The following is a 27,199-nucleotide window of genomic DNA, read 5'->3' as shown; positions in this document are numbered from 1 at the left end:
AGAAGGTACATGAGTTGATTCCTTAGTGTGGAATTAATTCATTCTGACTCCCACCATTTTCTGATGTTAATTTTTATTTCTTTGGTAGCTCACTAGACGCTTGCCACCCATCAAGGAGGCCAAGCCCAGGCTGCAGAAGCTGTTCCGCGATTTCTGGTTGTATTCGGTGCTGATGGGGTTTGCTGTGGAAGGCTCAGGTACCCTGCATTGCTGCTCACATTTCAACTTTTGATGAATCTAAATACAGCTCTCTGCAAACCATTCCCAGTAGCTGGAAGAAAAATTACAGGCACATAGAGACTTCAGAAGAAACAGCTTACATGACAGTTCTCTGGTGGGATTTCTTTAAATCTTTGCAGTTTTCTTGTCAGATTCAGCACAATACAATTTGTACTTAGTTTTATTCCTAATAGCTTTAGTTATGAGTTTTGATAGCCAGATTCCTGAAATGGAAGATAAGACACATGGGGTACAATGGTAACTAAGTAGAAGCTTCAGCTAAGTACACTTACTAAGTTTGGCACATGGATCATGTGTGTTGAGTGTCTGTGCTTAAGACCATGAAAAATCTGCCCTAGGAGTAGTGCAAAACTTGATAATGCAGGTATCTTTGTGAAACTTGATTTTTTTAATCCCTCATTCTACCTTCCTCTTTCTACTTCTGTTCCAGGTCTTTGGCCAGAAGAGTGGTACGAAGGTGTGTGTGAAATTGCCACCAAGTCTCCATTACTCACCTTTCCCAGCAAAGAGCCACTCCGATCTGTTCTGCAGTACAATTCTGCCATGAAGAATGACACTGTGACTTCTGTAGGAATTCATTTCTTCTATTACCTCCTTCCATAGTGTCTGCCAGTGTTAAATGACATGGTACCTGTGATATATTGAAATAGCACACCCCTTCAACCTGCCTCCTATTAGTGAAAAGCAGCTGTGTTACACTATTCTTCTCACATCAGGGTGCATAAGTGACTTGGGGTCAGTTTTATGGAGTGTTAATACAAATGTTTAGGGGGGTAGCAACACCACCTTGATTAGGTGTAGAAACCAAGTCTTTATGGAGATGGAAGTCTCTTAGTGCTTTTTCATCCATTTTGTACCTGACAAAACTTGCACTGATTGAAAAAAGAAAATCAACAAAGTTTGAAAGGAAACAGCACATTCAGGCTTTCAAAGAAATGTTACATCTGCTCTGGCTTGATACTGGTATTCTTCTCTCTCCCTAGAATTTGTAGGGCAGATTTTGCAGGACAGATTTTGACCAAGGGCTCTTTTTGGCTGATGAAATCTCTTTGGCTCCCAAATAATACAGAAATCTGCATTGTGCCTGGATACATAGTTCTGTGACAACAAAGACTGGCACAAGTCCACGAGGTCTCAGGAGCTGGACAGTGCTGATTTTGGTCAAACTTCATGCATTTAGTGTAGGAATTGTATTTCTTCATTGGAAGAACTGCATGGGAAGTACCAATTATTTCTGCCAGAAGCTTGATTCCAGATTTAATTCTGTTCTGTATTTGAGGCATTGTGACTTGCTGAGTCAGGGGAGTTTGGTCTGAGTCTGCAGGCAGAAGCGTCCTGCCATATTGTTTGTGAAGGTTGAAATGTTAATGAACAGGTGGATGAATGTTTGAGGACACAAACTGATACAGGACTCCCACTTCAGATAAGTCCATGTATTCATCTCTAGGCTGAATTAAATGAACTGCGGAGCACCATCATCAATCTCTTGGATCCTCCTCCAGAGGTGTCAGCACTGATCAATAAGTTGGATTTTGCCATGTCCACCTATCTCCTCTCTGTTTACCGCCTGGAGTATATGAGGTTTGTGTTTATCTATATTTCATTTTTTCACTTATGAAACAGCAAAAAAAAACCCTAAAACAAAACAATTAGTAAGTTCCTGAAACAAATAAAATCGGAAATAAACAAAACCTGAAACAAAGAAACAAAGCCCCAAACATGCCAACTTAAAAAAACTCTCCTTCCCTAGGGTGCTGCATTCAACTGACCAAGATCGCTTCCAAGTCATGTTTTGCTATTTTGAAGATAAAGCAATTCAGAAGGACAAATCTGGTAAGATTTGCCTGTCTAGGTTTCCTCTCAACTTGAGGTATGAGGCAATTATCTCCAGGCCTGCAAAGCAGAAACAAATCAAGCAGCTATATAACAAAATGAATCATGTTCACCAGATTGCTGCTGCTTCATTCTTGCCAAGAACACTGGTTTTGTTTTGAAACAAGTTCAATATTGGCTGAGTAAACATAAACACTTTTAACTGTTAAGCCTGGTTTATAAAACAAATGTAATTTTTACAATGAAACCTGTCACTTCTCTCCATTCCTCAGGCATGATGCAGTGTGTGATAGCTGTTGCTGATAAGGTGTTTGAAGCTTTCCTGACAATGATGGCTGATAAAGTAGGTTATCTGGCAACTAAAATTTTGAATTTGTATAAATGTTCTCATTTCAGTTTATGAAAGTGATTTTGTCTGTTCCTTTAGGAGCTTCATACTTCTCTTTGGCATGTTTTTTAGCCTAAAACTAAGGAGAATGAGGAAGAGCTGGAGAGACATGCTCAGTTCTTGCTGGTGAATTTCAACCACATTCACAAGAGGATCAGGAGAGTTGCAGACAAATACTTATCTGGGCTGGTAGACAAGTGAGTACAGATTTCACGTTTCTTTTTCACCATGGCTGTTCAGCGGTTGCTTAGGCACTTGGTGGCACTGGTCAAGTGCATTTCTTGGCTGCTACTTCTGCTGAAACCATGCTGTCTCCTTGCAGAATTACATTCAGTGGTGTTTTTAGCCTGAGCTCAGAAACCCCTGGTTAAAATGTGTGTCTGCTCAGTATTGGCATGGGTGGAGCAAAGCAAGGCGCCCATGATAGAAATGCAGTCTGAGCTCCTGTGCAATGGCTCTGCTCAGCTTTTGGCTCTGGATAAAGCCAGGCTGTTGTGAGGCTTTGTGGCTTCTATTGAGTATGAGCTCACCTAGGCATGTATAACCTGGCTCTTTGAGCAGCTCCCTTGATGCAATAAGAGCCTTCCTCAGCTCTCCATGGTTATTGTATTTCTGAATTCTGTCTTGCTCTAGATTTCCTCACTTGCTGTGGAGTGGAACTGTGCTGAAGACTATGTTAGATATTCTGCAGACATTGTCTCTGTCTCTTAGTGCAGTAAGTGCTTTTCTTTCCTAGAATTTTTTTTACTTTGTTCTGCATTTATTTGATACTTAATTAAGTTTGTAATTTGGTTTTCCTTTTACTAAGATTGATAAAATCTTAATTTTAAATTCTGTGAAGCAAGAATTATCTTTGCATCCCTATTTCATAAGTAGTAAAACTACTGCTAAGAAGTTGTCACATGTGGTTTGCAACTGTTGAAATGTCTCATTTGAAATAAAATTTCAGTGGTGTTTTTCTGGTTTGTGGTTTTTTTGGCCTTCTGTGAATTATGGTATTCAGATTATATTCTCTCCAGTCTGTGTGTGTGTATCCATATTTCCTGAATCTGTTACATACTAGAATTTTTGAAGATGGAAATGCTTTTATAGAATTTTATTTTAATACTAAATGTTGAGGAAAGTGCTTTGGATTTTTGAAATTATATATTCTAAAAATCAAACTGGAATGCAAACAGTTTCTTTTAGAGGTGTTCCAATTGAGAGCAAGTGTCAGCAAAAAAGGTTTGGTAATCAGGCTTCTTGTTTGCTACCTGTGGTGTTAATGGCAGGTGGTGATGAATTCTGTCTTACTGAGAGTTGATAATTGTTTCTATTTAGGACATTCACAAGGACCAACCATACTATGACATTCCTGATGCTCCCTACAGAATAACAGTCCCTGACACACATGAAGCCAGAGAGGTGAGTGGCCCTCCTTGATTTATCAAAGAATGAAATAATGCCTTGTTTCATAGCTTGGAGGTAAATTGGTGAGCGACTCTGAATGGTCATTTTTTAAAAGTACTTCACTAGGTAAGATTTTTATAATAGGAAATGAGACAGTATTTATGTTTTTCTAAATTTAGATTATTTTACTTTACCTAAAGCATGACAGTTCTTTGCTAATCAAGGGCACATTCAACTGTTACAGAAAATTTTAACTATGTCATGTTGCTACAACTGTCTTACTCCCTATGTTACTTATTACACCCTTAAGACCAGTTCCTCTTGTTAAATGTCTGTTAAATGTCCTGTATTTTACTGATTGTGTTGATGCTTTTTATTCTAGAGTATAGTCAAGGACTTTGCTGCACGCTGTGGGATGATTCTGCAAGAGGCAATGAAATGGGCTCCCTCTGTTACAAAATCTCATCTACAGGTAATGGGCCTGCTTCTGTGAAAATTTCATTTTTGCACATCTTGGACACTGCAAATCTACCTGAGGTTTATATTTCCTTCCCTGAGAAAAGAGCCTCAAGGGTTTCCATCCTTGTGTGAAAGGACAACTAATTACTTTCCCTTCTTCCATGTAGTCCAAACCACTTCATTTCATAAGAGTTTTATTGTCAGAAGTGACTCTTTTAAGAGAAGATTGTGGCCTTCAAGCATTTATCTCTATAGCTTTATTTATTTTGAGTACAGAAGGTGTCTTACTCTGTGTATTTAGGAGGGCATTCAGAAAATCTTATTGCCAGGGGTGCAATGCCTGGAAGGGATGAGTAGAGACAGTCTTTTGTCACAGTTGTGTGTAATCTAGTTTCCTATGGTTTGCAGTGATGCAGCACTTGCTTATCTGTCTTGTTTTGAGGATAATGAAGTATTCTGGAGTTTGGGTTTTTTTTCAGGAGTACCTAAACAAACACCAGAACTGGGTATCAGGGCTGTCCCAGCACACTGGACTGGCCATGGCTACAGAAAGTGTTTTGCACTTTGCAGGCTACAACAGGCAGAACACCACTCTGGGCGTGAGTATTGTTTGTTCCTTTGTGCACTGATCTCCTCTCTGGGGATCAGTGACAGGAGGCAGTGTCATGAAGCCGTGGCAGGGGGGATTTAAGGCTGGGTGTTAGGAAAAGGTTCTTTCATTCAGAGGGTGGCTGGGCACGGGCACAGGCTTCCCAGGGGAGTGGTCACAGCACCAAACCTGACAGAGTTCAGGAGGTGCTTGGACAATGCTCTCAATGGTGTGGTGTGATTGTTGGGTTTGTCCTGTGCAGGGCCAGCAGTTGGGCTCAATGATCCCTGTCAGTCCCTTCCAACTCAGGATATTCTATGATCCTGTATCCATGGAAGAAATACACATAATCCTTACTTGGTTTTGATCAGTCCTGGTGCTGTTGTATATAACAATCCTGATGCTACTACGATTATAAGCATAAGGAAATTTAAAACATATGTGAAGGAATAAAAAGATAAGGAGACAAATGGTTTGATATGAGCAGTATAAACACCTTGTTATGGTCTGGCCATAGGCAACCCAGCTAACTGAAAGACCAACTTGTGTGAAGAAGGACTACTCCAACTTCATGGCTTCTCTCAACCTGCGCAACCGTTATGCAGGAGAAGTAAGTGCAGGGTTTTCCATGGCTGGGGGGTGTCCAGAGGCTCTGGCATCACTTCTCAGGAGATGATGTCCTTCCAACTGTACTGGTGTATGGGTCTATGTTACATGAAACATAGTCTATAAAGCCCTTCAGGATAAAGAGTATAATTTTCCCAGCTTATTAAACAGATCATTTTAGTGTTAGTCTTGCAGATAAAGCTAAAGATTAGATAAAGCTAAAGATTTGGTAAAGTAGTAACAAAAGATGCCTCTGTTTGTGGAGTTCCCTAATCAGCATGTGACCAATACTTAACTGGATTCCTAAAAATACTGTTCTTTGTTGAAACCCCCCCCTCAATTTTACAGGTTTCTGGAATGATTCAGTTCTCAAATGCCACAGGACGAACATCTGACCTGAATAAACTTATGGTCAAAGACCTGAATGCTGCTCTTGAATTAAGCAATACTGAATCCTACACCCAGGCCATGTTTAAGTTGACTGCACTGCTAATAAGCAGCAAAGGTAATGAAAACCAAATGGAGTTCTGCTTTCTGATGGTGAATGCCAATAATAATAATAAACTACAAAAACTATCCATATACCAACCCAGTATGCATCAACTTGCAGCAAAACTGTGTTTTGAATTTTTAGAATTAAGCTAATACTGGGGAAAAGTCTCCTTAAACCAAAAGCTATTTATTATTAGGAACTGATTATTACTTATGATGGACACCAGTTTCATGCTGGTGTGGAAAGCAGTTTTTCTGTTGGAGAAATCTGAGTGAATGTTTGTTTTCAGACTGTGATCCCCAGCTCCTTCATCATCTGTGTTGGGGACCCCTGCGAATGTTCAATGAGCATGGCATGGAAACAGCAATTGCTTGCTGGGAGTGGCTGCTGGCTGCCAAGAATGGAATAGAAGTGCCGGTAGGAAGTGATTTAATTACTCATTCTCTGCCCCTGTGAGAGGGAAGAGAGAAGATTTTGGGAGATTCACAGATATTGTGAATCTGTGTCAAGGATGTTTAAATGCACTGTAAATCACTTTAGCCTGCCAGGAAGTGTCAGTTCCTGTATTGTTGGAAGTCTGAGCACCCCCATGAGGTGGACTGTGGGAAGCAGACCTTTCTCAACAGCATCAATGTTACAGCAAAAGAAACCTGTTAGAAACCCAGCTGTAGAATTTACTTTGCTGATGAGATGCATGAGCTGTTCATTAATTGACTCTATACTATCACAAACTATGGAATGGTGTTTTGAAACAAAGAGAAATCAGTGTCCCTGCTCATTAATCACCCTCTGGTATCTGGTATTGCACCATTACATAAAAACATAGGCTTGCAAATGTCCTAATCCTGTAACAGGCTTGTATTTTGTGAGATGGGATCAATGTAATGGTAATAAAGCAACTCAGCATGGTGCAGTGAGAATGCTGCTTCTGGTAATTGCTTTGCTTAGGGAGCACCAAGTGTTTCACTCACTGGAGACAATCTTCCATCTGAATTTACTTAGTTGAGTTTACTTGCAGGTTTCAGTGGTTGACTTCTTAAGCATCAGTTTCATTTTTTTTCATTGGGCATTTGGGGAAATGTCTTTGTATCTGATTGAGGAGAAGAGAGAAGCACCCTTGGTTGCTCAGCCCTCTTGCTACAGAGGATGCTGCTCCTGAGAGCAGGATCAGCAAAACTGAATTAGGTGCCATCTTTATGTTGTGCTTGATCAGCCAGAGTGTGTTCAGTGTGCTCAGGGGCCAAACCAGGTCCTGCAGGTCACAGGAATCTGGTCTGTGCTTGTCCCTGCTGGGCTCATCTGGGAGGCAGCAACCTTTGGTGAGCAGGAGGATGGATGGCATGGGCTGATCTAGCAGTTCAGTCTCCTCAACAAAATACTGTGCCTGGCTGCTGCTGCCCTTTAGTTTCAGTTACTAGCCGAGATTCTGGGGCAGTCTCCCTTCCTTTTGTAATGTACTATGTGAAAGAAACATTTTCTTTCAGGTGGGATGTACAGTCTTGTCTCTGCCTCTCTGTCAGCACTGCAGTGAATTTGAATTGATGTAGTTGGTTCTTGTGTCTGCTGTGGGGAAAGTTTGTGCTTTCCATGTAAGAAGATGCTCTTGAAACAAGAAGCACTGTCACCTTCCTTTTTGCAGTTCATGCGGGAAATGGCCGGAGCCTGGCAAATGACAGTGGAGCAGAAAGTTGGGCTGTTCTCTGCAGAGCAGAAAGAAGCAGATCCATTGGCAGCCTCAGAGGAGAGCCAGCCAAGGCCCTGTCCACCAGAGGTGACCCCACATTACATCTGGATAGAGGTGTGTATTTTTTCTGAATATCCCACCTGTGGCAGTCTGTATTTCCTGTTGCTGTGATTTGGGGAAGGACTGAAGTCATGTGCTCCCAGCCAGGAGAGCCACTCTGTTTAAATGAGCATAATCATTGAGGGGGAGAAAGGTGTTTGAAGCAGAGAAGTCTAGGGGTGGGCTTTGAAATTGAGAAAGGTCAAAGGAGGCATGGTATGTCTGTCTCTCTTTCTCAGTTTTTGGTGCAGAGGTTTGAAATAGCCAAATACTGCAGCTCTGACCAGATCGAGATCTTCTCCAGCCTCCTCCAGCGCTCCCTGTCCCTGAACATCGGGGGCGCCAAAGGCAGCTTGAACCGGCACGTGGCGGCCATCGGGCCCCGATTCAAGTGAGTGCTCTGGGCTTTCCTTCTGCAGCCACAGAAGTGAGAAATAAGGTTATAGGGAGATGGAAGAAAACAGCTGAACACTGCATGTTTAACTTGGCTTTAGGTGCTGAGGATTGCTTTAAAAGCCTGTAGTGATGCAGTCTAAGCTCTGTTTTCAAAGCAGAAGTTGATCACTTCAGCTTGAAAGTACTTTTTTTGGTGTTTCAGGAAATTTCATGGGATGATTTCATATAGTGAATAGCCCACATCATGGATCTAATAACGAATCTAGTCTTTGCTTCATCAGTTATTTTCACCTTTTGTGACTTGAAGGCTTTCACTTTCTGTGGTTCTGCAGTCACAGCTTTAAAGCAAACTGGTGATAATGTGAACAGGTTGCTCAGAGCTCTGAAACAGACCCTTCTCAGGCTGCATTTTCAGCTGTAGTTGTGGTTTGCATGGTGGGGTATTGGTCACCATTTTGGAGAGCCAACATTTCCATTCTCTGTTTTGCTTATTAGGTTGCTGACCCTGGGTTTGTCTTTGCTGCATGCTGATGTGGTTCCAAATGCAACTATCCGAAATGTTTTGAGAGAAAAGATTTATTCAACTGCCTTTGATTATTTCAGGTACTCTTTATTTTGAAACAACTCACTGAAAATGTGTTTGTGTTTTTCCTGGACCTTCAGTGATACTTCAAAGCAGCAGCTGTTTTTATCCTCTAGTCATTTTTCTTACTTTCCTTTTTTACCCGCTTTAACAGAAACTTTTCTTGTGCTTAAGTATGGTTGATGAATTATCTCAAAGAGGCTTAGATATTAGTTTCAGATTTTATGTGTGATTTAAAAAGCAGAAATGTTTCTATTCTTTTCTCTTTTTTTCTTATTTTGAAGTTTATTCAATGTTCAAAATTGTATCTGGATTTATTAGGTTTAAAGAACTGCTGTTATAGTATGTGTGGCTGAAAATGTGGTTTTATTGTTTTCAAAATACAGACACACTGAATCTGATCATTTCAACATTTGACACAGGCACAAAAGAAAATTTAATTGATAGAAATGTCTGAATGTGAGGAGGTCACTCAATCCTAATAATAACTTCCAAGTGATTCCAGGATGCTGACAGACTGCTGCCCTAATTTTCAGTTATAATTGGAAGTTTGTGCTCTTCAGTCAGGCATAATAAAGCCACGAGGATAAAATGTGGTGATGTGTGGTCTCATCCTTGTAGATTTCAGTCAGAATAAAAAGTACAACTTGATTAGGCTGGTGAGGGGTTTTGACTGCTGAGAGTTCCCCCCCTCCCCAGTGCATTCAATATTACATTATTTGTGTGATTTCTTCAAGCTGCCCTTCAAAGTTCCCTACACAAGGAGAAAAGAGGCTCCGTGAGGATATCAGCATATTGATCAAGTTTTGGACAGCAATGTTCTCAGACAAGAAGTATCTGACTGCCAGCCAACTTGTGCCACCTGGTGAGTTCCTTTAAGTGCTGTTTTAAAAGTGTCTTTTCCACTGTTTTAAAAATGGTTTCTTTGGATTCTACATCAGATCTGTGCTCTGTTCTTAGATAATCAAGACACCAGGAGCAACCTGGATATCAATGTTGGATCTCGACAACAAGCTACACAAGGATGGATAAATACTTATCCTTTGTCCAGTGGCATGTCAACCATATCTAAAAAATCAGGTATTTTTTGATTGTAACCAGCTCATTACAGCCAATTTTACAGCATGGTTTATGTTCAGATATTTAAAGTCAATATTTATTTTAAACATCAGGCTCATATTCTGGCAGGCTATTTAACTACCAGTGCCAGACTCTGAAAATCAAAGGCAGAAAAAGTCTTACTGGTGACAAGCAGGAAAGTTCTGATATCACCTGAGTTTTTTGAGAGAATGTTCAGTTCTGTTGTGCAGGAGAAATAAGACTGGAAGAGATCAAGTTATATTGAAATCCTGTAAGGAAATTTTTTGCTTTATGGAAACATGCCCCTAGTGCTTTTTGGAGACAGCAGAGTGACATTGGATCATGGACTGTATTTTTGTACAGTTTTAAAGCTAGTGCTCCTTCTTTTTAGAAGACTAAAGCGAATGCACTGCTGGCTACAATAATATCTCTGTAGCCTGTTGTACTTCATATATTCAAAGAACACCTGCACGATGAGTGGCTGCAGTGCTGACTTCCTGCTCTGATCTAAGTTACAGGTGCCCTGTGGTTATTCAGTTCTTCTGTGTCCATGTTTCCAGCTGTGGACAGTTTGAAAATGCAGTTTCACCTGCTGATCAAAAGCCACTGAAAACTTTTTATTCCTTTTCTCCAGGAATGTCCAAGAAGACAAACAGGGGGACACAGCTGCACAAGTACTACATGAAGCGCAGGACATTGCTGCTCTCATTGCTGGTGAGTTATCAGAAGGATGGGCTAACTGCATGAATTTCTAATACCCTCCTATTGTTGCAGGATATATAAACTAAAGGATGAGATTGGGAGTGTTTTGCTTCCTCCAGAAAACTCTTTATTTTTCCTGTTTCCTTCAGGCTACTGAGATCGAACGCTTGATCACATGGTACAATCCACTGTCTTCCCCTGAGCTAGAGTTGGATCAAACTGGAGAGAGCAGTGTGGCAAACTGGAGGTCTAAATACATCAGTCTTAGTGAGAAGCAGTGGAAGGATAATGTGAATCTGGCTTGGAGCATTTCTCCTTATCTTGCTGTGCAGCTGCCTACAAGGTGAGATATTTCAAAAGAAACAACTGATGCAATTACTGCTGCCTTAGAAGTTGATTGTGTATTTACAGTAAATAATGATAGCACTTGCTGCTGGTTGCAGCCTCTTGCATACTGTCACAACTGTTTGAGACCTTTGAAAAGAAGTAGATTACTTAATGGACTCACTTGGCTCAGTCACTAATGGAGTCCACCTGCCTTTCCTACCATCTACTCTTTGCCAGTGCTTAGACAGTGTTTGATTCAGAAGAAATCAGGTTTGTTTTTTAATACCATTCAGCCCATTAGCAAGCATAGCATTTAAGCAGTGCTAAAAGTATCTTGGAATGCAGTGGTTTTGCTAGATATTGGTTTTACTATTATAGGAGAATTAGCATAGTTGGCTCCAGAAGGGAAAGGAAATTCTTTCCCCCTTACGACTGTGATGGTTTTTGCCAAGTAGAGTTCTGTACACTGCTTGCTGTAGAATCCCAGACAGAATATTTTAGCCAAGAATCCACTAGTGGAAGTGGGCTGAAATACAACTGGTTTATACAAAAGCACTGGATGAGGACCAGTTGTTTCAGAGTCCCCTTTCCACAGCATATTGGGGTATGTTACTTCATGGTTGCACTATTTGTTTATTGAGCATATAGTTTTCTGCTTTCTGCTGTTCTCATCTTCACATAAATAGAAGAAGCCATCAACATTTTCTAATAATGTTATTGTGCTCCTGGTTACACCTAGGTTTAAGAACACTGAAGCTATTGGAACAGAAGTGACCCGTCTGGTCCGGTTGGACCCGGGAGCTGTTAGTGATGTTCCTGAGGCAATAAAGGTACCTGTGAATATTTTTACTGTTACAGGGCCCCAGGACGCCCATTTCACTCAGATGTATTGGAAAATACAGTCTTGACTTGCCACAGTGTATGTTCTAGTGCTACCCATATCTCTGGTAGGAGAGAATGACAGAACAGATGTGGAAATAGGATGCTGAGAGGAGAATCACAGCAGTAAGAGGAGGTAGCCAGTTAGTTAATGGTGCACTTTACTTCTTGGTATTCTCACTGTACACAAAATGGTTCAAAACTCATCACTTGCACTGCAACCACCATTTCTGTTCCTTTGGCATAATAAGGGAAAAGATCACTGGGCCAAGCCATGATGAGTGCTGCTGCTGAAGTTATTTCAAGCATGACCTTTTCTGTGTATCCAGAGGCCAAGGTCTGGAAGTGAGGAAGGCTCATCATGCTGATCTGCTGTAGAGCACTTTATCCTGTGAGGGACAGTCTTGTCAGAGCTGTGTTCTGTACATCACTTGTAAAATAGATGGTAGGAAAATTGAACCATTTTTGACCCTCTCAAAATGACTCATCCTTTATTTTTTCTATTTGTTCAAGAACTCCTGGATTGTACTTTTAGTAACTTCATTTGATGTTCTGGGAGGTGAGGTGATTCCAACAGCTAGGTTTCCATGGAAAAAATGCATTAGATAAAACAGCCATAGTTTTGTAAAAAAAGAATGTTCCATATTTCACTTACCCTGCTGGAGGGAGCTAGATGACAGCATTCCTGTCTGATGTGTAGTACCCACACATCAGTGAGTGCTACAAACCCCTGATGTGTCTGACCTGCTTTTTCAGTACCTGGTTACCTGGCACACCATCGATGCTGATGCACCTGAGCTCAGCCACGTCCTGTGCTGGGCACCCACAGATCCACCCACTGGCCTGTCCTACTTCTCCAGCATGTACCCACCCCATCCTCTGACAGCCCAGTACGGAGTTAAAGTCCTCAGATCTTTCCCTCCGGTAAGAGGAGTTCCAAGAAAGCTTCAACACTGCAGGGGAAGTTATGGCCCTGGTCACTGTGGCCACAAGTTTCATTTTAATGCCATGGAGAGGCACGTGCTAAATGGGCATAGCACACTGCAGAATGTGCACAGAGTGGGATAGAAACTTGAAGTTGATTGTCACATGTAAACCTGGCTCATGTATTCGCAGCTTTGTTGTAAATGACACCAAGCTGAATTCTTCAGACTGCCCTTCTTAAATCATCTCTTTTGCCTCTTCTTTCAATGACAATGTTGTTTCTTCTAAGGTGGAAGAAAGCTGTTTTTTAGCACTTGTCAGACTTCTATTAGGACTGTGAAGTACATGATTATTAATTATATTTTTGAAGGGAGTAACTAAACAGAGTAATACTTAGATTTGAGAGAGTTGCATGCATAGTTTAAAATGAAGAGGCAGTGGAATTTTGTTTATCACCTAACTGAAAGGAGCTTTTCTCTGTGTATGTGACTCATCTTCCCTTCTGACTACTAAAACAAAACAGTAAAACCCTGCCATCCCTTCTCTTTCAGGATGCCATTTTATTCTACATTCCACAGATTGTTCAGGCACTGCGGTATGACAAGGTGAGAGTATGAATCAGCTACATGTGGAGAAAACAGATTTTTAATGCAACTTTTAGATTTAAAACAGTAAATAAACCAAAAATTAGGTGTAATCTAATGCTGCTTATTATTATCCTATCTTTAATACATAGAAGAAAAATTATTGTCTCTAGAGGCTAGCTGGTTTTGGATGCCCCTCTTTTATGAACACATAAACTTGAGAAAGGCTATGTAGCTCATCTGTCAGGAAAGTGATTTTGTTATAGGAAACCCCAGGTGAGGACTCTGTTTGAATAGAGCTTTTGGAGGTCTGCATGAGACAACCAGTAATGAAGTTAAATCGTTACCCTTAATCATTTTGCTGTAGAGTTAACCAGAGGAGACATCCAGGGGTGTCTTGTGCTCTATCACATGTATGAAATCAGATCTCAGCCTTATCTTGCAGAAGCCAAAGTAAAGCTTGACAGCCAAGTTCAGAGTTCATTAATGTGAGATCATTCTACCTGCCAGCGAGGCAGTGAACTCTGCTCAGTGCTTTATTTTCAGGTGAACATGTTCCCATCCCATGGTGTAGGTGACGGTACAGTCCCTGTGACACTGTAGATTTCTGGTATTACAGGAGCATGTAGCAATGCCAGGCAGCACCAGTGTCCCTGTTACACTGTGCTCTGTACACATAGTAGAAGATGCTCTGAGCTCAAAGAGATTTGAAATCCAAAAAGAACAGATGGAAAATGGCCTAGAGGTGGGGAAAGGCTGATTAGAATAACAGAATAGGTCAGTAACAAAGCTGAAAACAATTTAAGATCAGTTTGCTACCTTTTAAAATACACTGTCATTCATGTCTTTTTAGCAAAATGAGAGGGTGCAGAGGTCTTGTTTTCATCCATTTAACACTTTCTGTGTTTGAAGAGTAGCTGTTAGAAGCAATAATATTGAGTCTGAGAGTTGTAGAACTTTGATCCTTACTGGTCTGTCTGTGGTTGCAGATGGGCTATGTTAGGGAATACATCCTGTGGGCAGCTTCCAAATCTCAGCTCCTGGCTCACCAGTTCATCTGGAACATGAAAACCAACATCTACCTGGATGAGGAAGGACATCAAAAAGATCGTGAGTGCTTTAAGATGTAATTTGACTTGACTCCTTTCCTTTTCCCAGTCCAATCTAAATCTTCTTCCTGCTTCTTGCTTGTCAGGAAGAATCCTTTTAGCTGGGAAATTCTCTTTTACTTACAGAGGTAGGGCCCATTCTGCATCAGTGCCTGAAAGAGTCTGTTAAGAGAGATAGGGTGCTGCTTCCCTCAGTACCTTTTTCTGAATAATATCCAAAGGTGCTGATTTCCATCAGCCATATAATTTGCCTTTCTGAAAATTTTATTCTACATTTTATTCTACATTCTATTTCCATTCTGACACAGATGCTTCCTTTTTTTCATATGCAGCTGACATTGGGGAACTTCTGGAGCAGTTAGTGGAGGAGATAACTGGCTCATTGTCTGGCCCAGCCAAGGAGTTCTACCAACGGGAGTTTGATTTCTTCAATAAAATCACCAATGTCTCAGCCATTATCAAGTAAGAATTGTACTTAAGAAATTGTGCCAATTTTGTGTAAGTTTGAAACAAACTTGAGGCTAGTGTGTAGAGTAATATATAATGTGCAGATAATTAAAAGGTAATTAATCTTTTTAGGCCATTCCCTAAAGGAGATGAAAGAAAAAAAGCTTGTTTGAGTGCTCTGTCTGAGGTGAAAGTGCAGCCAGGTAAGATGGGATTTAGTTGTATAAAATCGTGGGCTTTTGCATTCAACATGGTTATTTATTTTCTGCAAGCAAATCTTGAAATCCCAATGAGTGGTGGTTTATAGAGATTTCAGTTCTGGTGCTGGTGGCTGTTCTTGTTTGATTATTTCTTTCTTTGAAAGAATTTGAAAAAAATTCAAATGTTTTTGTCCATCCAGTAATTTCTATATGGTGCATCAAAACTTACCCAAAAGCAAACTAGGTAATGCATGTAGTGGATAAAAGTAGAAGTGTGTGTCTGAAGAGGAAGACTAAATAAACTACTTTGCTTTCTACCACCTTCTTTTTTAAAAAGATGTGGCGTTTTTGAGAGGTTTTATCTCAAGAATGAAGCATGTCCAGTTCCTTTAATTCTCCCCTTTCTCCCATCAGGCATTCCCTTGAAATGTCATTATCTGTGGGTCTCTTCAAATCTTGAACATACGTTTTCCCAGCCTGAATCTTCTCTTCAAAATGGAGCTTAATGGAAGTCTTTCCTGACCTCTAACAGGTCTCAGACCTTGTACCAGTGCTGAGGGCACTGCCCACTGGGGCTGCTGCCACATCTAATTCAGGACTGTTGTAAGAGATGTCCTCTCTGGACCTTTCTGTGGTACAGGTTCTGCAGTATTAGCTCAAAACTGTATTTTATTAGTTTCTGGAAATCTCTCACTAATGCAAATCCTTCATGGCGCACTGTAATCTCCAGTTTCTCTCTGACATTAATTCAAAACTATGTACTGAAGTTGTAGGCACTATCATCAGTTATTGTCCAACTTGCATTGTCTCACAGTGGATTTGTCCTCAGCTGTCTGCTGTTTTGCAGGCTGTTACTTGCCCAGCAATCCTGAAGCAATTGTTCTGGATATTGATTACAAATCAGGAACTCCTATGCAGAGGTACTATGCTCTTGTTATATTTATTTACATATATATATATATGTTAATTAATGACATTCAAGTATTTTTCTGTAAATTTTTGTTTGACTAATTGCACTCATCATCATCATCTTTGTTTCTTCTGTAATTTAGTGCAGCAAAAGCACCCTATCTGGCCAGATTCAAAGTGAAACGATGTGGAGTCAGTGAGCTTGAAAAAGAAGGTAACTGCAACTTAATCATTGATACTACTAATTAATAGTCAGCAACGCCTTTAAAACTGCCTGCTTTTAGTAACCTGTACCACTGCACAAAAAGTGTTTCTGTGTTGAACTTTGCCATGATTCAGCTGAGAAATTAAACTGGATCAAAGGAAGAGAGAAGAAAATGCTGAAAACTTAATTTTTTTTAAAGTCCCAAGAAGCAAGCCACATAGGGCTCTTGAAGAAATTATAACAGTTACTTTAGACTAAAATAGAAATCACTGGCCTTTTCTGGGTTTTTAGACCCAGTAGCAAAATCCAGATTTTTGCATATTTTCTCTCAGGCATTGCAGGCATTTATTAGATAAATCACAAACACTGGTTTGAGATGTTCTAATTCCAGTAGACAAAGGGAACTATCTTATGATAATTGCCTTGTAAGGCAGAAATATCTGTGGTGCACCTGCAGTGGAATGCTGTGGGTTTGAGTGCAGAGGGCTTGTCGTGACAGAAAGTTTAAATTAAATTTATGGACTAATTCAAGAGCATGTTTGGGTTTTGCTTGGTTCCCTTGTTGCAGGTCTGCGCTGTCGCTCTGACTCCATCGATGAGAGCGAAGAGGAGGATGAGGACAGTCAGAAGGTTTGCTGGCAGGCTGCAATCTTTAAAGTGGGCGATGACTGCAGACAGGTACAAAGCTCTTGGGGTTTGCACTTAGAGGAGACAGATTTGTAGGTGATAATGCATAAAAAGGAAATAATTTTAATATAGAAGTATTTTCCTTTGGAACTTCGGTAATCTCAGTTATGTACTGAGAGGGAGAATTGTGTGGTACCCCTAGAGAAATTCTGGTTTAGAAATAAAGGCCATTCTGTCAACACAGGTTTACCAAGCCTTAAAATTTTTCACAGAATTTATTTTTCAATTGAGCTATTGGTAATACAGCTTTAGTTCCTAAGGTGGGATCTTGTACATTGAAGTTTGATTGATTAAGAGAGAATGCTGGTTATTACCCCTGGAGTTATTAATAGCCCTTTTATCAAAGGGTGATAGGCAGTTCATTCTTAGGTCAGCAGTTAAATCATCAGTGTTGCTTGCTGCCCACTCACAGAGCATTTATCAGTTCCCTTTTGGATTTCCCCCCTAGTGCATACACAAGCTCACATCTGCACACCTGCTTAACTTAATGTGCACTTCAGAGTTCTTCAGAGCATGTTTATAGTCCAGTTTATGACCTGTAAGCCCTGTAATGTTTGTGCAATTTTTTTCTTGTCTGACAGGACATGTTAGCTTTACAAATCATCGATCTCTTCAAGAACATATTTCAGCTGGTAGGCCTGGATCTTTTTGTGTTTCCATACAGAGTGGTGGCCACAGCTCCTGGGGTAAGTGAGCAATTAACTGTAGTGCTGTAGAAAATTCAAAAACACTTTCTTCCAGCACACATAAAAATTCCATTCTACAAGGAAGTACTGCTCACATCACTTACACCAAATATTTGGAGTACCAGCAATAGAAAGTGTCTTTCCTCTCTTGCTTCCTGCTTTTCTAAAACTTTTGGCTCTGAAATTGTGCTGCTTGCAATGTTGTTTGATTTCTGGGACTATGTTGTCCAAAGCAGTGGAAAGTCACAGAGTTTGTCTTAGTTGCATGGAAATCCTAAAAGAGAGGATATACTTTTTTTTTAACTAATAAACTAGAAATTCTGTATTTGGTGATCTGTAGGCTTCCCCACATTTCCCAGAGAACCTGTATGACTGCCAAGAGCCATGAACAAAATATATTTGGGAGCATGCTTTACAAACCTCTTCCTTTTCTTCCCCTGCAGTGTGGTGTTATTGAGTGCATTCCTGACTGCACGTCCCGTGACCAGCTGGGCAGGCAGACAGACTTTGGCATGTATGATTATTTTACAAGGCAATATGGAGATGAGTCTACCCTTGCATTCCAGAAGGTAAAATGTCACTGGGCAAGCATAGCAAAATATCAACTGAGAAACATTCTACCTATAAGAAATAATGACAGATAATTGCATAATGACTACTATAATGCTGTATCTAGTTCCTGATGCTGATAATCCATTTTTAGCTATTAGTGAGTTAGCTAAAGAAGTAATTGCAGCTATAGATGGATGGAGAATGTCATTGGACATTGCTTCAAATTAATCATGAATGGAAGAAAAAAAGCTTTGTCTGTCTCATCTCCTGGCGGAGTTATTAAATTCTGCCAGTTGTTCTGATTTGTTTTAACTTGCTGTTTGTACAGGCCCGCTATAATTTCATCCGCAGCATGGCTGCCTATAGTCTGCTCCTGTTCCTGCTCCAGATTAAAGACAGGCACAATGGCAACATCATGCTGGACAAACAGGGACACATCATTCATATTGGTCAGTCACATGCACCTCTGAATGTCAGTTCTTACCTTTGCTTTCTGCTCTTAAGTATTGCTGATAAGAGACAATAACCCATTTCCCTTTGAGATCCATCTGTATACTGGTTTCACTGTTTGTAAACATTCATGGAAGGTTTTCATGCCTTCATGCCAAGTGTTGTGTGTTTGTGTTGGCTGCTTCTGTGCCAATTTAGCTCTGCAAGGTTTTGTCAGGTTCAGGAGAGTATATACACACATATGTATGGGTGACACATGTTTATGTACTCATGCATGGATACTTGTGTGTATGTGTTTAATTATAGAAATGTGTCTTTGGATTCCTTTCATCACTGCAAGGGTATGAATTAAACTCGACAAGTAAATTTATATAGATGTGTGAGGCTGTAACCTCTGCTTTAGCTTTGCTTTTCTGGAACTGCACAAATATTTCAGCAGTTTATTTGATATCACCATTCTTACATGTATTCTCATGTCATGGGGATGATGCTTTTGTTGGTATTCTTACACTTCACCAAAGCTATTTTCCAGTTGGAGTTAAAATATTTACATTAATACATGCAATCCACATCTCTTGCTTCTGTCAGCTTTAACAGCACACAATTAACCAACAAAGCTTATGAGGCAGTTTATCTTTTGTGCACAGATTTTGGATTCATGTTTGAGAGCTCACCTGGTGGAAACCTGGGCTGGGAGCCTGACATTAAACTGACTGATGAGATGGTGATGATAATGGGAGGGAAAATGGAGGCAACACCATTCAAATGGTTTATGGAGATGTGTGTCAGAGGCTATCTGGCAGTCAGGTAAGTTCTTAGGTGCTCAGAGTGGAAGTTCTTGCATGCCCAAAGCCAGATGAGAAGAAAATTATAACAAATGTTGATTTGTAGGGAATCTGTGCCCAGTAGTCTTGCAAACTTTGAAACAATGTAATAATCATGCTATTTTACATCTTATCTTTGTTGTATTTTTTCTGTCTTTATGTTATATTTTAATATTTTATATAGTCAATATATAAATGTGATGTTTCACACGTTTCCTCACACAATTTAGTGCACTGTTAATACAATAAGAAACTACTGTCTTGGAATCAAGATCATTTTGGTTCCTTGAGGGGAAACAGTCTGGACAAGTTCTTGTGGCAAAGCAAATGTGTCACTCAAGCAGCAGAATAATAGCCTGGTAGATAATAAATGTTCTGAGCAAGAGGACAGGAAGGAGAAGGAAAACTGGGCTGATGTAGCAGAGAATTACCCTGAGTAATTAAGATTAAAAGACAGTTCCTGTGTGGTGTTGCTGGTTTCAGCCTTTTGCACTATTTTGGTGCACTGCTTCACCATTCTGATGCCAAATAAATGTTTGCTAAAGCATTACTTTGCATAATCCTTCTTGAGATTCATCTTGCAGCATTCTCAGTATCTGACAGTCCAGCATAAAGGAGTGACTTTTAATTAAAAGTGACTGATTGCAAGCAATGGTGTAGCTTGACAGCAAATGTAAGAGGATTATCTGTGTTGATTTAATTACAGGAAAAGGTGGGATCCAGCTCGTTGAACTCCTCAGCTTGTCTGCTTTACCTGCTAAGGCTGCAGGAGTCTGAATGCTCTGTTTTTGTACTCTTTCTCTAGGCCTTACATGGATGCTGTGGTCTCACTGGTTACCCTGATGTTGGACACAGGGCTGCCCTGTTTCCGAGGGCAGACAATCAAGCTGTTGAAGTAAGTCAGCAATATGTGTGAACTGGAAAATGTTTCTTATTAGAATGTTATGTCATTTGTACCAAGTGGTTTCACAAGAAGTAGCTACTTGCAGGAAGTGAAATCACACCTGGCTGAGCTTGTGCAAAGACACATTTGTACCACGTTCAAAGGAAACCTCACTCATTTTCTCTTATTTGATTGTGATTTTCTGCATATAGACACAGGTTCAGCCCCAACATGACTGAAAGGGAGGCTGCAACTTTCATCATCAAGATCATCCAGAATTGTTTCCTCAGCAACAGGTTTGGCTTCTATGCATGTTTTCTCCCTATGGCTAAAGGAAGGCCATCAGGCTTTGAGCAGAGCTGAAAAGTAGAGTTCAGTCAGTCAGATGCCAAAAATTTTTGAGTCATTGATAGTGCTGGACAGCAGCTTTGTTTCTGAATGTGCAGCATCTCCTCTGTTTTGTGCTGGGAAGGAAGACTTAAGTCCAGGATGGTAAAATAGCAAGACTGGTTAGGCTAAATAAATGTAATAGTTAAATATCTTAAGGGCATCTTTTATTATGCTAGCTAATACAGACTTTGTGGGATATATTGGAGAGTCTAATACAAACTCTTGTGTAGTTCCCTGTGGGGTCAGCTTGAGACCAGTGCCACTCACTGGCTCAGATACAGCCCCACTAGAGTGGAGGTTCCAGTGCTCCCTAGTGCACCTGCTCAGAATCTCAGATTGATACTGGGGGTGAAGGCAGTGACACTGCTGTGTGAATGGCCAGAACCAGCTTAGTTCTGACAAGCTTGAGCTTTTCTACCTGTGGCATGGTTAATCTGTGACCTGAATAAGCTCTACCCATGGATAATTGAGTTATCTGTAACAAGCTGGGAGTTGTTTGCTCAGTCACTCATCAGAGATGCTGCTGTTAATGCTCTTATTTCCCCTGCACTTTTATTTTCATTATTGGCATTCTCCTTAATTAAGATGACTTTTATTTCCATATAATCCTGTCTCCATGCATCCCTGATGATCTTGATTCATTCATTATGCATTTCTTTCTCCTAAAACAAACTGCAAATGCTGTGTGATGTGCTTGTGGTTTATCCAAACACAGGATCCAAACTGCTGATGCTGTTGCCACAGTGGGAAGTGTGGAAATACTTTTTTAAAGTAGTTTAAACAAGAGCAGGATGTTTTGTGCTGTCCATAACAGTAACTGGGCCTTCACAATGCCTTCAAAGGATGGAGGGCTAGTTTTGATTAGCAGCTGATTTCCTTCACCCATGTTTTGTCTCTGTGGGATCCTGATGAATGTTTCTTGACAATCAGTGCAGTGTTTTTTTAAACTTTTCCTTACCTCTGGTTTGCTTTTCTTCTTTAGGAGTAGAACATATGACATGATCCAGTACTACCAGAATGACATCCCCTACTAGACACTAGAGATCCACTGCCCAAGTGAAATGTGCAACCCCGTGCCCTCACTCCAAACTTGTGACAAACAGGAGATGCTCATCACACCTGGCTCTCTACCCTCTGTGTATGTGTGTGTACATGTTGGGTACATCCTGACCATTGCAACAATCAGTTCTGATTCATTCCTTTCTCTATACCAGGTTATATATATTACTGTTATTCCCTGGATTTTTGGAGTTGGGTTGCAATCACAATAAAAATTGTATTACAGTTGTGAATGTGTGAAAGTGGTAAAGCTTGAGGAGTTCGATAATTTTTCATGCAATGCAAGGATTTTATAATGTCTTTAAAAAGTAAATTAAACCCTTTCCTGCACAATCGCACAAAATGCCATGGAAGGGAAGGGTATGGATTTCTCTTTGGAAACAGAAATGTTAACTTGTTCCAATTTTACTGTAGAAAGAGCTTGATAATCATCCAGGGTGGTGATGTCTGTGTAGCTGTATTCATATTTTGCACTGTACATGGTCCCTGCTACATGGTCAGTATTTCATATGTACATGAAGAATGTATTTTTTCCTTTTGTGTGTTTTAAAAAGAGACTCTACTGAAGATATATTTAATCTATAAAATATAATAAAATACCTTAGACTTCGTGTCTGTTGCAAATGTTTCACCCTGTGCTGTTTTTACTGTATATACATCACTCTGCACACTTGTGTACTGTTCATTATATTATGCCTTTTCTTTCTAATAGAGAAATCTAATTTATTCTTCAGCTGTTTTTCAGTCTCAAGTGACATTTTTGTATTCGTAAAATAAATGTTTGGTGCAAGAGCTGGAATGTAGGATCAAGGTAAAGCTCCCCAGTGTTGCTAAGGGCCTCTATCCTGGGCTGGGACATAGGTCTTTTGGGGTTTTTTTCCTTATCTACATGCTTGTCCTTCTACATGGGCTCTTCAACACAGGGCCTGTCCCCTCTTTAGGGGATTTTTTTTCCCATCTTTAGGGGGATTTTTCCCTTTTGGGTGCTTTTCCCGCGTGTCCGGATCGTGCCATCAGGGAAGGAAGGGGGTGCCCGGCCTGGGCAGGGCCCCGGCGCGCCCCCTGGCGGCTGCTGCGCGAGTGCGAGCACCGGCGTGGGGGCACGGGGGCCGGTCTCAGCCCTGAGCGGGACAGCCAGCCCTGGGGGACTCAGCCCTGAGAGACTCCCAGCCCGGTGGGACACCCGCCCTGAGGAGCGCACAGCCCTGAGGGACAGCCAGCCTAGAAGGGTACGCAGCCCCGAGGGGCAGTCAGCCCTGAGGGACAGCCGCCCCTGGCACTACTCGAGGGCATCAGCCAGGGTACCCAGCCCTGAGGGATCCCGGCCTAGGACACCTCCTTAGGGCATCCAGCCATGAGGGGTACCCAGCCCTGAGGGACAGCCCGCCCTGAGGGGTACCCGGCCCTGAGAGACAGCCAGCCCTGAGGGGCACCCGCCTTTATGGGCACTCATGCCTGAGGGGCATCCAGCCATGAGGGGCACCCAGCCCTGAGGGGCGAGGGCGACACGGGGTTATGGCCCCGAGGGCTGAGGGAGACACAGCCTCACGATGAAGACGTCGTGAGGGAGAATGAGCCCAGAAGGCTGAAGGGGACGCGACACACGGTCCCGAAGCATAAAGGGTGAGCGGGTCATGAGTCAGCGCCCCGAAGACGGCTCAGCGCTGAGGGCGGAGGTATCGTGAGGGAGACCCAGCCCTGAGGTGGGGCCTTGCCGTGGGGTGGGCCCGGCCCTGAGGCGGGGCTCTGTCCTGCGGTGGGCAGCCCTGAGGTGGGGCTCTGTGGTGTGAGGAACGCCCAGCTCCATTCGTCTGAGGGTCACGCTTCTGGGCCGCAGCTGTGACCTCGAGGAGCATGGTTTGGGGCTGTAGTTGCCCAGTCCGGGGGGTTCCTCAGAAGCTGGGCTGTTGCAGCAGATCAGGGTGGTCTCTGTCTGAGGGGATGGTAGGTTGATGATATGGCTGTGTCCTCGTCTTCCCCTTTGAGTGTGCATTTCTGAGCACCTCTTAAGTGAGGTTTTAGTCTCCCGGTGTGTCCCTGGGGCCCAGGCAGCAGGAGCTGCTCAGGGGGAGCTCCTCAGTCCGAAGCCAGGGTGACTGAGGAGGTCCCTGCGGAGAAGGGAGCGTCACTGAGCTCACAGCTTAGGGAGCCTCAGAGGGGGCAGCCAGGGCAGCGTGTTTTGGCTCTGCCTTCAGGGTGCATCCTGTGCGTGGTGCAGTGGAGGGCCTGACCCTTTTCCATGGTGGGCTGCATTCAAAATTTACACCTGCTTTTGCCATGGGTGTTAAAGTGGGTCTTGTCTCTTGCCCGTGCAGTGGGTGGCTCACAGCAAAGTGGGCTCTGAGCCCCTTTTCTCATTATGGGGAAGTGCCAGTAGCTTTCTAAAAAGGTTTGAAGGCTCATCAGGGAAAAGTAGCATGCAAGAACTGCTTTAATTATTGATTTAATTCAGATTTATTATATAACCAACTGGGACATGGAGTAATTTTGGTGCTCTGTGCCTACGGCTACTTGAACCTATTTATGCTCCGTAGGAAAGGAGCTGATTGACACTACAAATGTGGTAAACTTCCTCACACCTTTCTTTAACGAGGAGCAGGTGGAGTGAGGAGATGTGAAGGCTTCTTCTCAGGGGAGGTGGTGAGGAGTTCTAATATTTTGTTAATTGAAGTCAGTGCTTATGTGCATGTGCTTTCCTGTACCTCAAAATCAATGTACCATGTTAAAAATATCTAGGGCTAGAAGTGAGTAGTTAGCTGGTGAATAATAACATTAGAAATAATAAATGGACCTTTGGTAATCAGAAAGTCACTCCTAGTTGCAAATCTCAAACCACATAGCAATTTGTGTGTATTCTAGCATAGAATGCCCAGAATTTGCCAGAATACAATTAAGGCCATCCAGGGTTTTGTATCAGGAATGAGTTTGAGTGTTCTTCACAGTGCTTACTTGCTTCAGTCAGGCTGTCTGGGTTGCTGATGTGGTCTTAGTTTCTTTTAAGTTTGTTCAGAGAAATGAAAGCTGCTGAAGACAATTGAGTATAGTTACTCTAAGAGCAAACTTGTTTGCAGTATGGTCCTAAATACTCAAATGGCTGCATTTGAGATCTGGATGCATCATTTTGTACTGCTATGAATCTTGCAGAATGTTGTGAATGTGTTAAATCTCCACATTAGCAGAAATTATAGGCTCCTGTGACTTCTGTTCTCACTGCAGTGTCAGGTGCACACCTGACATCTGCAGATTTCGTTTTCTCAAGTTGACTGCACCTTCTTCCCTTCCCCTCCCCTCAGGATTCATTCCTGCAGCACAGACATGGGAGAACTCCCCGTAATTGAGTGTCCACTGAGATATGGAGGAGTTTTGGCTGTTTACATTTAATCATGCAAGGCAGTACCCTGAAGATTCCTCCTGAGTGGGTTGTGTGCTGTATCTTCCTCCAGGGAGACTGAGGAGGCGAGAATACTGAGACCCCCCCAGTACTGCAAGTGCTTCTGGGACACTGAATCAGTGCAGTTGGAGACTCCCCAGACTTAGCTCACCTTCATCCTCCCACCAGGGAAGGACATGTCCTCAACACATGGAGGCTGCCAGGACTTTCAGAAGTTACTCAGGTAATTAAACCAGATAGCATTAAGACCTACATGAAGGTACTGTGAAGGATTTTGTCTCTGAACTTTATGCCAGAATATGTCCTGATGCCTGCACAGCCTTGGGAGAAAAGACATATTAAAGAAAAAAATAAAGGGGGGAGACACTGCTCATTAAAAAAAAAAAAAAATTAAAAATCTAGGGAAAGATGCTCCTGTGGTTTGTCCACTCTCAGAAATTCCCAGTCATGGTGAGACATTTCCTGGGCCAATACCCGCTGCAGTTCTTTCTGCATTGGCCACACATATAAAGAGCTTTTAGGAAAGGAGCAAAATTTATAGTGATTCATTTGCATCTGATGGACCCGGGGTTCAGAGCCACTGGTAACTTGATCAGCACTATTCAAATGCTAATCTCATTATGTGTGTGAGAGACTGAAGCGCAGCAATGCACCCCCGTTAGCACAACGTGCCTGTGTGATCTGCTGGCAGCGGGGTCGCGGTACCCCCTGCAGGCACCCAGCACATGCTGCAAAGCATCAGGGCTGATGTGGGCAGGGAACGGGAGCCCGCTGGAGGAGCCAATGCAATGAGACAACAGAGGAAGAGAAGCCACAGTTCCTTTTGGAAAAATGCTGGAGAAGGGGGAAGGGACTGTGGCCAACGGAATGGTTTGCATGACACTTTTCTTTTTTTTTCCTTTGTATCATAAATATGTCCATCTTTTCCCTTTGCTTCCACATGAATGCCATCCAAAACAAACAAAGAAAAACCAAAAAAACCAAACCCCACCAAAAAACAAACAAACAAAAAACCCAACAAAAACCAAACCAATCAAACAAAAAAACACGGCAGCAAACAAAATTTGTCCTGAATGTACATACAGATTCAAGCATGACTAATTTTTTGACTTTTTGAAAAATATTTTGCCTGTGCTGTTTGGTGTTAAGACCTGGCAGTTTTGCTTGTTTCATGTAACAAGGACTAAAATCTGCTGAAATGAGAGCATGCACAGATATCCTTTCTAGATGAAGGCTCTCTGATAGAACCTTGTTACTGACATGTGCAAAGGATGCAAAAGATCTCTGCCTCACACTGTTACCTAGAGTTTGTGGGTTGGTTTGTTTGAGTTTTGTGGTGCCTCATCTGTTTCTGTGAGGATTCTGCATTTGGGAGGCCACAGGGGTTCTACTCCCCAAGAAGCAAGATGGGTAAGGTGACATGGTGTAATTATTAGATAAGCTGCTTAGCTGGCAGGAGCAGATGAGCTCTGGTAACCTGCAGCCCTGGCACAGCTGGTTTAGTAGCTGGTACAGCTTCCCTAGAAGAGCTGGCTTGCTGCTGGGCCCTTGCCACTGCAGCAGCCCTGTGTCTGAAGCTTTGTAGTTGTAGGTGATGCCTTTGTGTTTATTTCTGGTACAATATCAGTGGCCTAACAGCAGTGATAGTGTTGCTGGGAGTCGTGTTACTCCAACACAGACATCTCCAGGGTCAGCAGAGCCATGGGAGCCTCAGTGCTTACTGTGGCACTGAGAAATGTTCCACGTGGCTCTGCTGTCAGATGGGAGAGCAGAACAGGAGGGTGACACAGTGACACAGATAAGTAATCACAGTAATCACACAGGCAAACAACAAAGGCTGGCAGTTCACCGAAGGGAGAGGTTACCTGCCTGTATTCAGGTATCTCTTCCCAAGAAAAGCATGGCAGCCAAAAGGGGAAGGGAATTGGAAGTTAGAATAAGTGCCCACACAAAGACTGCTACATACCCTGATGCTCCACATACACCTTTTGGAATTAAAAACCCTTCATGGGTAACAGGCAGAGCTAGGATTATGTCTTAGTCTGTTCTTAAGCAAGTAGTCCCAGCTTTGCAGTGATAAGCCTGACAAAATAAATTGTGCTCTGCTATTAGAGAGGAGAAAATGTCTGAATTGTAGCAAATCTAGGAGACA

The 27,199-nt window shown here is 42.0% G+C and overlaps 1 protein-coding gene across 2 annotated transcripts in view; it reads left to right on the top strand.

The window, feature by feature from the left end:
• The window catches only part of PI4KA (phosphatidylinositol 4-kinase alpha), a 53,960-nt gene extending 31,693 nt beyond the window's left edge, over nt 1–22,267 (top strand). For both annotated transcript variants that reach the window (XM_064726540.1, XM_064726539.1), the window contains exons 20-55: nt 89–197; nt 671–807; nt 1,688–1,821; nt 1,991–2,073; nt 2,346–2,416; nt 2,534–2,658; nt 3,095–3,176; nt 3,782–3,865; nt 4,233–4,322; nt 4,789–4,908; nt 5,416–5,508; nt 5,853–6,009; nt 6,287–6,414; nt 7,637–7,795; nt 8,020–8,171; nt 8,672–8,779; nt 9,497–9,624; nt 9,720–9,839; nt 10,474–10,553; nt 10,691–10,884; nt 11,608–11,698; nt 12,504–12,671; nt 13,223–13,276; nt 14,245–14,365; nt 14,697–14,826; nt 14,944–15,014; nt 15,859–15,931; nt 16,064–16,134; nt 16,694–16,803; nt 17,394–17,498; nt 17,942–18,067; nt 18,379–18,499; nt 19,148–19,307; nt 20,130–20,219; nt 20,420–20,503; nt 21,580–22,267. In XM_064726540.1, the coding sequence (XP_064582610.1) occupies nt 89–197; nt 671–807; nt 1,688–1,821; nt 1,991–2,073; nt 2,346–2,416; nt 2,534–2,658; nt 3,095–3,176; nt 3,782–3,865; nt 4,233–4,322; nt 4,789–4,908; nt 5,416–5,508; nt 5,853–6,009; nt 6,287–6,414; nt 7,637–7,795; nt 8,020–8,171; nt 8,672–8,779; nt 9,497–9,624; nt 9,720–9,839; nt 10,474–10,553; nt 10,691–10,884; nt 11,608–11,698; nt 12,504–12,671; nt 13,223–13,276; nt 14,245–14,365; nt 14,697–14,826; nt 14,944–15,014; nt 15,859–15,931; nt 16,064–16,134; nt 16,694–16,803; nt 17,394–17,498; nt 17,942–18,067; nt 18,379–18,499; nt 19,148–19,307; nt 20,130–20,219; nt 20,420–20,503; nt 21,580–21,631 (3,981 nt within the window). In that variant the 3' untranslated portion in view covers nt 21,632–22,267. The remainder of the gene's footprint in view (nt 1–88; nt 198–670; nt 808–1,687; nt 1,822–1,990; nt 2,074–2,345; nt 2,417–2,533; nt 2,659–3,094; nt 3,177–3,781; nt 3,866–4,232; nt 4,323–4,788; nt 4,909–5,415; nt 5,509–5,852; nt 6,010–6,286; nt 6,415–7,636; nt 7,796–8,019; nt 8,172–8,671; nt 8,780–9,496; nt 9,625–9,719; nt 9,840–10,473; nt 10,554–10,690; nt 10,885–11,607; nt 11,699–12,503; nt 12,672–13,222; nt 13,277–14,244; nt 14,366–14,696; nt 14,827–14,943; nt 15,015–15,858; nt 15,932–16,063; nt 16,135–16,693; nt 16,804–17,393; nt 17,499–17,941; nt 18,068–18,378; nt 18,500–19,147; nt 19,308–20,129; nt 20,220–20,419; nt 20,504–21,579) is intronic.
• Nucleotides 22,268–27,199: the final 4,932 nt, after the last annotated feature.

This window comes from Zonotrichia leucophrys, chromosome 15, assembly GCF_028769735.1.
Source record: "Zonotrichia leucophrys gambelii isolate GWCS_2022_RI chromosome 15, RI_Zleu_2.0, whole genome shotgun sequence".
NCBI lineage: Eukaryota > Metazoa > Chordata > Aves > Passeriformes > Passerellidae > Zonotrichia > Zonotrichia leucophrys.
This window is presented reverse-complemented; position numbering and strand designations above follow the sequence as displayed.